Source organism: Pezoporus flaviventris, unplaced genomic scaffold (genome assembly GCF_033815535.1).
Source record: "Pezoporus flaviventris isolate CSIRO_AGI_PZ_B2104156 unplaced genomic scaffold, CSIRO_AGI_Pfla_v1 ptg000324l, whole genome shotgun sequence".
Lineage (NCBI taxonomy): Eukaryota > Metazoa > Chordata > Aves > Psittaciformes > Psittacidae > Pezoporus > Pezoporus flaviventris.
The window spans coordinates 198,910-210,654 of NW_026892871.1; the positions used below are offsets into that span (position 1 = coordinate 198,910).

At 46.0% G+C, this 11,745-nt stretch overlaps 1 protein-coding gene across 8 annotated transcripts in view; it reads left to right on the forward strand.

Moving 5' to 3' along the window:
- Positions 1-11,038, forward strand: part of IKZF3 (IKAROS family zinc finger 3) — a 30,737-nt gene extending 19,699 nt beyond the window's left edge. For 4 of the 8 annotated variants that reach the window (XM_061443232.1, XM_061443234.1, XM_061443229.1 and 1 more), the window contains 3 exons: positions 808-924; positions 6,513-6,632; positions 10,280-11,037. In XM_061443232.1, coding sequence (XP_061299216.1) covers positions 808-924; positions 6,513-6,632; positions 10,280-10,983 — 941 coding nt within the window. In that variant the 3' untranslated portion in view covers positions 10,984-11,037. Of the gene's footprint in view, positions 1-807; positions 925-6,512; positions 6,633-10,279 lie in introns of all 8 variants that reach the window. The other 4 variants (XM_061443236.1, XM_061443230.1, XM_061443237.1 and 1 more) reach the window with 3 other exon arrangements.
- The last annotated feature ends 707 nt before the right edge of the window (positions 11,039-11,745 follow it).

Here is an 11,745-nt window from a genome sequence, read left to right on the forward strand (position 1 = left end):
AACACGCCATGTGGTTGTCGTGACTAAAGTCTGCAAGAGCTGGCTTATCAAATGGGAGAAAGAAAATCTCTCCAAGTGTATCACATCAAGAAGTGAGCAATTGCATTAGCAGCAGGGAGCACAGTATCCAGTGCAAGGCTAGCTGTATTTGTGCTGTACAGGGCTGATATTTTGCTTGGGTGTGTTAGAGGATGTCTGTTCACAAAACAGTAATGAGACAGTCTAGAAGGTGCTGCCAGTCCTTGTCCATGAGGCACTGGGAAAGGCTGTGTGGGTATCTTGAGCTTCAAACAGGTTTGCTTTAGCTTAAACGAATTAGGAACGTCATTCCCTTTACAATACGTGTCTTTGGATATTAAATGAAGCTCACATATAGTTTTGGGTTGGTTTAAGTTCTTCAGTTTCATGAAATCCTTGAAAAAGTCTGTATAGGCAGGAGCTAGGTGAGGCAATTGGGACAGCAGCAGCCCTGCTTTACAGCAGAGCAGTTGCTCTTCCCTAAGGAAGTTAGGCAAGAAAAGCCATCAGTTAGAGTAAAGCTCCAGCAACCTCCTAGGAACAGGGTCTAATCCTAAATCCTCTTCTTTCCTGGTGCTGAGTTTAGGGGATGAAGAGGAACTCTGTGCCTGGTGGGTTGCACCCTTGTGTAACCCTCATTTTTTGATGATCACCGTCATCATAAACTTAACAGAAGCTTCAAGCATTTTCAAGCAAGAGTTGACTGCATGCTATTAGTAATGATACACTTGAACGCCAGCGTTTCAGGAGTCTCTGGTGGTTATTTATGCTGCACTCTTCCTTTTCCAGTGGAGAAGCCATACAAGTGTGAGTTCTGCGGGAGGAGCTACAAGCAGAGGAGCTCGTTGGAGGAGCACCGGGAGCGGTGCCGTACGTACCTGCAGAACGCTGGCATGTGTGAGCCTGGTGAGTGTGTCACGCTGCAGTGGCTTTAGAAAAGGGCATCTGGTAAGCTGCTAATGGACAGCCTGAGAACAGTTTTTACTCCAGTCATTTTCAGGAGCCTCAAGGTCTATAACATCTCTGGAAAGGGTCTGGTTTAATGCATCCCTCAGGCAGCTAGTTAAAGAATGCTGTTATCGTAATCACTTTTTCATTTCACAGTTACTTTGGATAAAACATCTAAACCACCCTGCACACAGCATTTCTGTAGGTGACACTCACAGTAAGTTAAATGATTCCTACATTACTGCCATTTCCTGGCTGGTTTTATTGGCCAAGTTGGTGCCTATGACTGTTGACGATACTTGTTCACATGTCTCAGTCCATGGTCTGCCTGGAGCCTTCTCTTCTCCAGGCTGAACAAGCCCAGCTCTCTCAGCCTGGCTCCAGAGCAGAGCTGCTCCCATCTTTGGAGCATTCATAACTTGAAGGACTCGAGCTTCCTAGTTTGAGTTTGAATTTTCTTTGCAAAGAAAAGGCTAAACTGAGTTTTCACAGTTTCACACTAACATGTAAAAATATACTTAGATGACAACATTTACTAAGGCCCTAGAATAATGACAATAACTTAAAAACTGGATTTAGTGAGATGACTATCAAGCAAGGATTGTGCAGGCTCATCACAAGTCTGGCCTAAAAATCAGTGTGAAGACCTGTTGATACACGACAGTAGCCATGTGGGTACAAGAGCCCTTACCCTGAGCAGAGTGAGTAGCTTGGTGTGTCAGGCCTTAGGTCACATGCATACACACAAGCCTCCATAAAGAGACAATGATTTAAAGAAGTTTGAGTTTTATAGCTTTCCATGGGCTATTTTCTTTTCAGCAAATGACATGTTTTTGTAGTAAAATTGAATTACGATCAGAGCATCAGCAAGTTTTGGGTTTCATGAGAACCCATACGCACTGTAAGTGTGGTTTGATGGTACAGCACATACTCCCCTGATGGCAATCACTCAGAGATGTCCATACCATGTGAAAATGGAAAACATGATACCTACTACAGATTTATGCTTTGAAATCTGCTTCATGGTAGATATTCATTTCAGAATAGCAGCATTTCACTTATCCAGAATATGCTCTGTGTACTTGCTGCAGTGACACAGAGGAAATGTGAATTTCCAGTACGACATAACGTACCCCTGCCTTTGAGACTTTGCATCTTAAAAATGCAGCCCTGGTTTTAGTGGAGCACTGAGGTTTCTGACAAACAGGAACCCCACTCTTGCTGAGGCTTTTCCATTCCATTCTCTGCTATCAGCGCTCTGTTCGATGACAGAGCCCGAGCGTGGGAAGGCGGGAAAGGGCCTCAGGAGCTCATTTAGTGCTTTTGGTTTGATTTTTTTTCCCCTAAATGTAGCATTTTGTGCTTGTGTTTAGTGAGCATTTGTTTTACTTTCTGACCATTCCCCTACTTATCCACATCCCTTTGAATTGGGGAACTTCCCAATTCAAAGCTCAAGCACACTCTCCACGCCATCATCCAATAATTCATGACAATATCAAAGAGCAGCAGTGGTAACCATTCTGGTCACTTTGTAGTGCAGGGTTTGCGTGTTCCAGATGTGGAAATATCTCTGAACAAAGAGTTTCATGTAACAGTATTGTCAGAGCGTTGCTCAGTCCCTGATAGCAATCTCTGCTCGCATCGTTCTCATTGCACAAGAGCCCACCTCTCCGTTCCACTCTCCAGTATTGAGTGACCACATAGAAATGCTACAGGAAGCAATGCCTCTAATTTGAGCTCTGCTTTGTGCTTTAGGGGTGTGTTAGCAATGCCCACAAGTTCTAAAAATGGCACATTTCTGGGGGGACAGACAGAAACCACACCATGGAAACAGCTCAGCAGAAGTTAAATCATTGTGTGTGCTCGTGCCCCGGGCTGGAAGGACAGTATCTGCTCTGCATGTCTGCAGAGTGACATGATGGTGAGGTGACAGCACTGTTTGAGAGAGGTGGCTCGTCCCTCAGTCATACATAAGTAGTCATTCATGGAGATTTAGGTTAGATATTATCTAATCATATCATTATTATTATTATTAGATTATTGGAAGGGAGACTGAGATGAGCTCTTAGGCAGAAGCTCTTCCCTGTGAGGGTGCTGAGGCGCTGGCACAGGGTGCCCAGAGAAGCTGTGGCTGCCCCATCCCTGGCAGTGTTCAAGGCCAGGTTGGACACAGGGGCTTGGAGCAAGCTGCTCTAGTGGAAGGGGTCCCTGCCCGTGGCAGGGGTTGGAGCTGGATGAGTTTTAAGGCCCCTTCCCACCCAAAGCAGGCTGGGATTCTGTGATTCAGCAGTTTTCTTCTGGAAATGCTTTATAAAGAGAAGCTCACAACTGCAATGTTCACAGCCCTCAGGCGGGCAGCAGTGCGCTGAAGCACCACCGACACCTCTCTGGTGGTGGTGAGGGGAGGCTGTAATCACTGTTAGCTGAGTAGGAGGCAATGCCCCAGGTTTAAAAGCAGTCAGGACATTGGACCTAAACCCCATCCTACTACTGTAAGAAATCCTGTGGTATTAGTGGGTCAGGTAATTGAAGAGGGAGACAGGGCCTGATTGTTTCTCTCTGAGAAGTCTGTAGAGGATTTTGAGTGATTAAAGCTGATGTTTCCTAAATACTAAATATTATTCTTGGGCTGTTTAATAAATGGTCCAGAAGAAAGAGGTGGGGGAGATAATTTTAAGTTCACTTTTGGGTAGAGAGCAGTGTTGTGGGAGGGAACCAGTGTAACCACCTGTGTGTCAGTGGGAGCAGAGGCTGTTTCCCTCAGGCTGCTCTATGAAGAGGTTGTCAAAGACCCTTTGTGGCCCATAAATGGAGATGATTTTTTTTTCTTGAGGAAAAAAATGGCTCTTAGCAAGGAGTAGGAAATCTTAATGTGCAAGAAAAGACTCCCAGCCTTTAAGTAAAATGGCAGAGAGACATCAAGCTGAGAGACTGATAATTACAGATGTCCTAGAACATCTTATGTAGGTCAGTAGTTACTGTCTCCTCAGCAGTCTCCTCTGAGTAAAGACTCTTGTTACCTCTGCAGGAAGCTGCTTGCCTGCCCTCTTGACACTAATTTAATGACATTCCCTTGGTGGCACTTAAAATACCATTGACAAGACAAGCAGTCAGTGACACTGCACCCAGGCTCCAGCCTGCATCTGGGCTGGCTGATAAGGCTCCAGAAGCTTCACTATCAAGAGCAAAAGAGTCTGCAAATGTGAAATTAAAGCTGGAGTAGAGCATAAGTGCAACTGGTGAAGTTAAAGGTTGAGAAAAAGCGGAACTAGAACAAAACAAGAACCGTGAAGGAATGGTAGGGACCAAGGTGCTGCTTTCTGACGTGGATGAATCGTGTTTCCTTTCTTTATGTGTTTTTGAATATACAGCACCCTTTGTGTTATCTTGTTCAGGGCAGTTGTGGGTTGCTGGGGGGAGGGGGGGGGGTTAAATTCAAATTACTACTGCTTTGTGCAGTGATCTGACAAGTTGACAGCTTTCTGCCTTGGGGATAGTTCCAGCCTTGAACTGCAGTTGTTTGCAGACTATATAAGGAGCTCGGGAAGCATAGTCCATCTTTCTGGGGCATGAGTGTTAAACAGAAGCTCTGAAATCACCAATCCCATCACAGCATCCTCAAGAATTAACTAGAGCTTCTGGCCAAAATCCAAAGGGATGATCATGTTCTGCTACCTCACTTTCCTTTACGGTTTCAACTTAATCTGATGTTTTGCTTCACTTTATGTCAACTATTACGTAGTGTCTTGGTATTTCATGCTGGCAGCAGATGCCTTTTAGCAGCTAATGAATATATTCATTCTAAGTATAATATGAGTTCTATTTATTCTAAGTCTTTAAGCATCCTAGGGTAATTTAGAATCAAGGAAGGCAGGATGTTATTACCTTTCAGGCCCTGAGCATGCCCTTTGTGGGTCTCATTATCACGTACATCACGGGGTTACAGCCTGATGAAACAGGGCTGAAGTGAACCCTGTTCTCCATCTACCCTGAGTCATACTCAAAGGCAGTATTTGTGGCATCGAGTGCTTCTGAAGCACTTTACATGTTTAAAATGCTGAACAAACATTAACAGATGCTTCTGGCTGAGGTTGGTGCTGACTGCAACTCATATGATATCAATAGCAGCACTAATAAACAGGGGTGACTTTGGCATTTCCAGGGAGATGCTGCATTTTTATCACTTCTTGTACTGGGCAAACTGCAATTTAAGCCCAGTACTTAATGAAAAGTGCATTTAACAGGACTGCAGTGATACCAAAGCACTTGGATCACTTTCCTCTGGCATTACTTCCGTCTTACATACATGATGCTTCATATATTTAGGTACAAAAGTACAATCACACGCAACCAGGATTCTTTCACAGTGAGAGCTGACCTTTAGTATTACCTTGGGAAAGTAAATTACCCTGCCTTGCCTTTGCTTTCCTCTACTTAGATACCAGCTCTTAAAGGCATGGGCAAGCTCTTGCAATGTGTCCAGTTTCACCACATTTGCTCCCTGACCCTGAAACTCTTTGTGCTACTTGTTAATATAAAAACACCACAACTGCTGCTTGTTCTGCAGGCAAGCGGGAGCTTTGGGGGGGGGAAGCCACAGCAGTTACACTCAGTATTAGTCTGGTAGTAGTGATATGAGGTGGCTGATCCACCTCAAAAGCCTGTGCAGCCTCCCTGAGGTGAGAACAAGCAGTCATTTCCGTGAAATGGGGAGCACCGGTGAGCTCTGGTGAGCACGGCTCAAGGAGACTCTGGAAAATGGTCCTAGCCTTAAAGCTGTCGGTGGCCCTGGGTCGAGAGAGTGATCGTAGGGCATGTTTTCCTGGAATTGGGAATTATGGAGGTTGTGATGAGCTTTAAAGCACCTCATGCTTAGGAGCGTGCCAGGGAGCAACGTTCTGAGGATGTTCGGGGCAAAAAAGAAGTGATAAAGGCACCTGGGGGGAAATGAGCTGGAAGAGACTCTTGAAAGGTTTTATTATTTGAATCATTTTTTGCTATACTTCGTGCCAGTTTCTTACTGGTTACTGAAGACCTCCAAGTGTGAGTGATACCTAAAGCAGTGTGGCAAGAGGACCGAATGTCTTTTACTGCAGCATTGGAGCATGGTGGCAGCCTGCACATGTCCTGGTCTTACTCAGAATAGAAAAGGCAGGCTAGCAGAGGTTGTATCTCCAGCTACACTTTGTAACCAGCCCTTCCAGCCAGTTGATTTTGCACTTCCTCTTGCTAATGAAGATACTGGGTCTTACGGTTTCTGCTCCCTTTGCATGAGCTCAGGACTGCAAGATCAGTGTCTGCTTGGTTCCACTGACCGCAACTGGTGCCCAAGACGCAAAGAGCAAGAACAGCAGAAGCAGCAAAACAAGCTGACATCAGATCTCCAAACTGTTTCCTCCCAGTTAGCGTGGCAAACTCCGGAGATTAAACCATTCATCTCCTCCTTTATTATTTTAATTTCTGTCTTTTTTTTTTCTTTTTTTCCCCTTTTCACCTACTTGTTGTGTTCTTGTTTTTTTCTTGTCTTCCTTGTCACATTTCGGAAGTAGCGAGCGTGGAGGGAAGGCACATCAAGGCAGAGATGGGGAGTGAAAGAGCCCTTGTGCTGGACAGGCTAGCGAGCAACGTGGCAAAGAGAAAAAGCTCAATGCCTCAGAAATTTATTGGTAAGAACAAAAAACCTTTTCATGTGCAACAGTTTAATGTGCGCGAGCTGGTTACTTCTAGGACAATGCCTCTGCTTCTTTTAAACAGCCTGCTCGAGTTTATAACCTAAGCTAATACAAAAGAGTATAAATAAAGTAACTTGGCTGATTCTGATGTGGTTTTAGTGATTTGTTGTAGGGGGTTGATTAAAATACAAAGACTAGATACTTAAACTGGATGGAAGCTACTGCTGCGCTGTGTGTCTGTCTGTGTAGGCAATGTAGAGGTCTGACAAGCTTCCATGTGCTGTTTTCTGTACCTGTGTGTTTGAAATGTTCTCTGCTAGGCTCTTCCCAGGAAGAGAACAGGAAGGCTTCATGCTGTTAACAGCAAGGTGCTCTGTCTGGTCAGCAGGAGCTGAAGATACTTAGGATGCATGTGTGGCGTAAGGCCTAGAGACAGAAAGGTATTGGATTTCTGTTAGTCATCCTGCTGCTGAATTTGAATACGATTCAGAAAATATCAGATCCTTTCTTGTGGTAATTTAAGCAACAGGATGTTTCCATAGTATTTTCTTTGCATTTAATTTCCTATGATCAGAGTTTTACATGCCGGGGATCTCACATACTAGTTTGGCAGGTTCTGTGCTCCAGTGAACGCCTGATCCTCTCGGCTAGGCTGCTTTCATTAACTCGCCTTTTAAGAAAGTGAAATGCAACTCTTGTGTCCTGAGTAAAGACCTGACTTAGTCAGCAGTTACATGAGACTAATACTAGCAATGCCTTGTTTATGTTCTGTTTGGGCATATAAGGCATTGAGTGATGCTTTTCTTACTATGAACTTCATGGTTAGTGCAGGGTCTGAGCAGTGGCTGGTGCTCACACACATGACCAGGGAGGGAAGAAGCGTGGGGCTGAGCACACAGGCAGGGATCAGGCCCATTTGGCAGGGGATGTGCTGAGGACCTGGCCTGAAGGCCACGTGTCCCTGAGGTCCAAGCCTAGGTACAGGAATGCTGCTGAATCCATACAGACATAAACCCAGAGTGGTTTCTGAAGGTAACATAGCTCTGGGTGGATTTGGTGGGTAGCACTGGACTTCCACCTACAAAAACTGCTAGTTTTTATTCAGATACCTTAGTATGGCTTTAAAAAGGTCACCTCTTCACACGGGAGTGAAGTAACACTCCATGTGAGTGCCTTTGGGTGCTTCATACTGAAACTGTTGACTATGTGACTTCAGCCTTACATGTCCTGCTGTGATTCAGAAAGTAATGCTAATGCAAATGGGTTTGAAAATCTTTTAGCTTCCTTTTTCTTAGCACAGAGATGAGCTTCCCCCCACCTTGGTCGACACTTGCTACCGTTTCAATCCTGATGTACTTTATTAATCACACACGCAGCATACTTCACTTCAAGTGAAGCGTGTTTCTTGTTTGTTTTACCAGTTTAGCAGTTACCATATGGAACAGATCCTTGTCTGATTTGTGATGGAGCTCAGTAATGCACTGGGGTGATGGCATGCGCTCATGCTGCATCACAGGGAGGGGGTTTGTGGGGAAGTTGGAGGACCCAGGAACAAAATAGCTGATTTCTGAAGCTTAAAGTGATTTTCCTGAACCTGTGGGGTTCTTGTTAAGTTGCATGTGAAAACATTACTCGGTCCCTTTTATCCTTGGGAAGTGGATTATCCTTGGGAAGAGGGGTCTGTCCGACCTCAGTGTGACTCCTGTGACTGTCTGAACTGCTCGTGTGGGAGTGCAGATCTAACAGGACAGCTTTGGGGTTCCTTGGGAAACAGCGTTGTTGGAATGGGTGCTGATTTTTCATGCTGTCAGGGAGGAGGGATAGCGATGTGTACTAACAAGGCCTCTTTGTTAGGCTCAGTTCTGTGAATGAAGTCCATTGATGGGGAAATAAAACTCAACTGCATTATTATTTGAGGGCTCTGCAGAGGTTCATACAAGCACCAGGAGTTTTGCCCACTTTATTTCTCCCATTTTCATCTGCAGGAGCTACCTCGTGTGCATAGTAAGTCTCAAATAAGGACGCAGATCAGCAAACCACCTACTTGACTCTTAACCTCTGCGCTACGCCCCTCTCCAAAGCCTTCTCCCATAAAGATTTAGTTTTTCCCTTAGTGCTGAGGGAACAAGGATTTAAATGGAAGTTTATGGTTTTGTGTTTCCTGTTTTGCTCTGGATCTCTGTTTTGCATGTGTATGGAGCAAAGTACAAGCCTTGGCTTTTTGTACTTCCTGGTTTGATTAATGAACAGATACTTATAAAGAAAACAGCCCAGCAGAACAGCTCGATACCTGCTCGTGGTTTCACTGCTCTCTAGAGCACTCATAGGGCTCTATCTTCAATTGGTGCAAGTCAAAGTAACTGCTGCAGTCAAGGCATTGCTGCAGTGTACCTCAGCTGAGCATCTCAGCCTACAGACTTCTATTTCTTCACTTTAAAAACAAGTTCTCCCAGAGACCAAGAGCGAAAATCTATTTCTGATAGTGGTAGAAGTGTCAGGGCAGCTCCAACGCAGCTCCACACACCACTGTTCCCTGGTGTGTGAAGTCTCATGAGAAATGGCTGCTTTGGTTAGCAGGGTGGCAGGAAGCAGGTTCCCTCCCTCTTCCCAGTGTCCACACCTCACCAGGCTGCAAAATCAAAGTGGTTTCGAGTGAGTGAAGAGCCACAGAGCAACCAGCACACGAGAACATGTCCCGCACTATGGCTCATGTGTGGATGTTGAAAGGGAAAGCCTTAGCATTGCTTACAGAGACAAGCAAAAGAGAGGAAAGATGTTCTGCTAACCAGTGGCTGCGTGGCCAGTGAAGACTGGAGAGCCAAGTCTGCATCTGATGCGCTGTTGCCTTTTGAAGGTGTGCAGCACCACAACGCATTAACGTTCTGGTGTCAGAAGAGCTTTTGGGTGTTTGCATTTCATTTGATACAACCTTGAATCAAAGGGCGATGGTCGTGAGGACTTTCAAAAGCCACCAGGATAGTGGGATAACAGCACGTGAGAGCCTCAGAGATCGTATGTTGTGGTTTTTGTCTCTTCTCTTATGACAATGAACCCCAAATTCACAGGGAGTCCCAAATATCTATTTTCACTTCTGTTGCCTTTTTGTTCACATTTTTCATTCTCTTGGAGCTGGGTTTGACTCATACAAACATGCTCTATGGTCTGGTTTCCTCCTGTGTGAAGTCCTGGTGAGGGCTGGAAGCAGTTACACACTTTTGGTTCACTCACCTTTTTGAGTGTTTTTATAAGAGAAACGTGAGCTCCTGGGTTTCTGCCTCTGCAGTGAAACCTCATGAGTTTCATATCCATTGAGTCATGGTGTTGACAGGTGACTGATAAACATCTGCACTATCTGAGTTACCATAACTCAAAGATTGGTGGATCTGATGTTTCCAAGTCAGTAACCATCCTCACCTCCTCCTCTATGAGACTTATTTTGCTTCCAAGCCTGAGCTTTACCAAATGAACAAAACCCATCCCTCGCCCCCAAAAGCTACTTGGGTGTGTGAAGAGCCTCTTTCAGCAGAGAACATTTCATGCCTCTTTGCTTTCCAGAGACTGCTGCCATTTAAAACAGACCTCGTGTAGTCTAAATGCTTCTTTACCCACCCAGGTGACTTCATGCCTCTCCTCTCTTGCAGGTGAGAAACGCCACAGTTTTGATGTTAATTATCATTCAAGTTTCATGTACGAAAAGGAAAGCGATGTGATGCAAGGACGTATGATGGACCAGGCCATAAACAATGCCATCACCTACCTGGGGGCTGAAGCCTTGCGCCCTCTTGTGCAGACACCACCAGCTCCCACCTCCGAGATGGTCCCCGTCATCAGCAGCCTGTACCCCATTGCGCTGACTCGCGCTGAGGTGCCCAACGGCACCTCGCAGGATGCTGAGAAGAGCCACCCCCACCTAAGGGACAAAAGCCTGTCTTCAGACAGAGGCCTCTCCCCCAACAACAGTGGCCAAGACTCCACAGACACTGACAGCAACCACGAGGAGCGGCAGAATCCCGCTTTCCACCCAAGCCAGATGCTCCCCGCTCAGGCCCGCAACGGCCTCCAGCCCTTGAAGGACTTCCCAAGGCCGTACGACATCATCAAGCCGCCTGCCATATGCCCACGAGATGCCTTCAAGGTCATCAACAAGGACGGGGAAGCCATCGGGGTGTACCGGTGTGACCACTGCCACGTCCTCTTTTTGGATTACGTGATGTTCACCATCCACATGGGCTGCCACGGCTTCCGTGACCCCTTCGAGTGCAACGTCTGCGGGTACCGGAGCCACGATCGCTACGAGTTCTCGTCCCACATAGCCCGAGGAGAGCACCGGGTGGTGCTCAAGTAAAAGGACCCGTTTCACAAGGTCAGAGGGGAGGCTCGTTGGGTTGTCATTAGCAGGAAGAAACCTCTTGAATATATTTTACGATGAGTGTCATGGGGCAGGTGACACCTTTTTACACGTTCCTTTGCAAACCAGTCAGTGTTCTGTAGCATCTCTGCCTCGCTGCTGTGCTGGCTGGGACTGAGCAAATCCCAGGAGCAGAGACCCGTTTTTAGAGGAAGTTTATTTTTGTGCAAATTAAGAGCCATTATTTTTTTAACGTGCATTTGTGTTTCCTAATGTGTGCTTTAACTCAGCTCAAAAGGGTTTGATGCCCTGCTGATGCTGGTCCCATGTGTAGGAGCAGGAATATAGGAGGAGCTTTGTTTTAGCTGTTACAATCCCGATGGGCTTCAAATCACTAAAACAAGGCAAACACACTGGGAGGGATTAGTAATTCCTCTTCAAAGGTTTTCCCCTAAGTTTTAAAGAGCATGTGGCCCCACCACACTTTCATTTTTCTTCCCCTTCTGTTCACCTGCTTTAAAGTCACTCCCACACGTGTCTCCGTCAGAGCAAAGCGAGAGATGAGACCTGGGTTGGGGGGTTTTAACAGCACGCCTTTTTGGGATACCCAGTGAGGTCACTGCTTGGCTCACCCATGCAGTCTGGGGGGAAATCCTGCCTTTCGGTGATGGGAAGTCCTCCTTTCCGATGGGTGCCAGGACCAAGGAGGACACTGTGTCTGGTGGGGGGGGGAACACCCTGAAGTTCTCTTTCCTAATG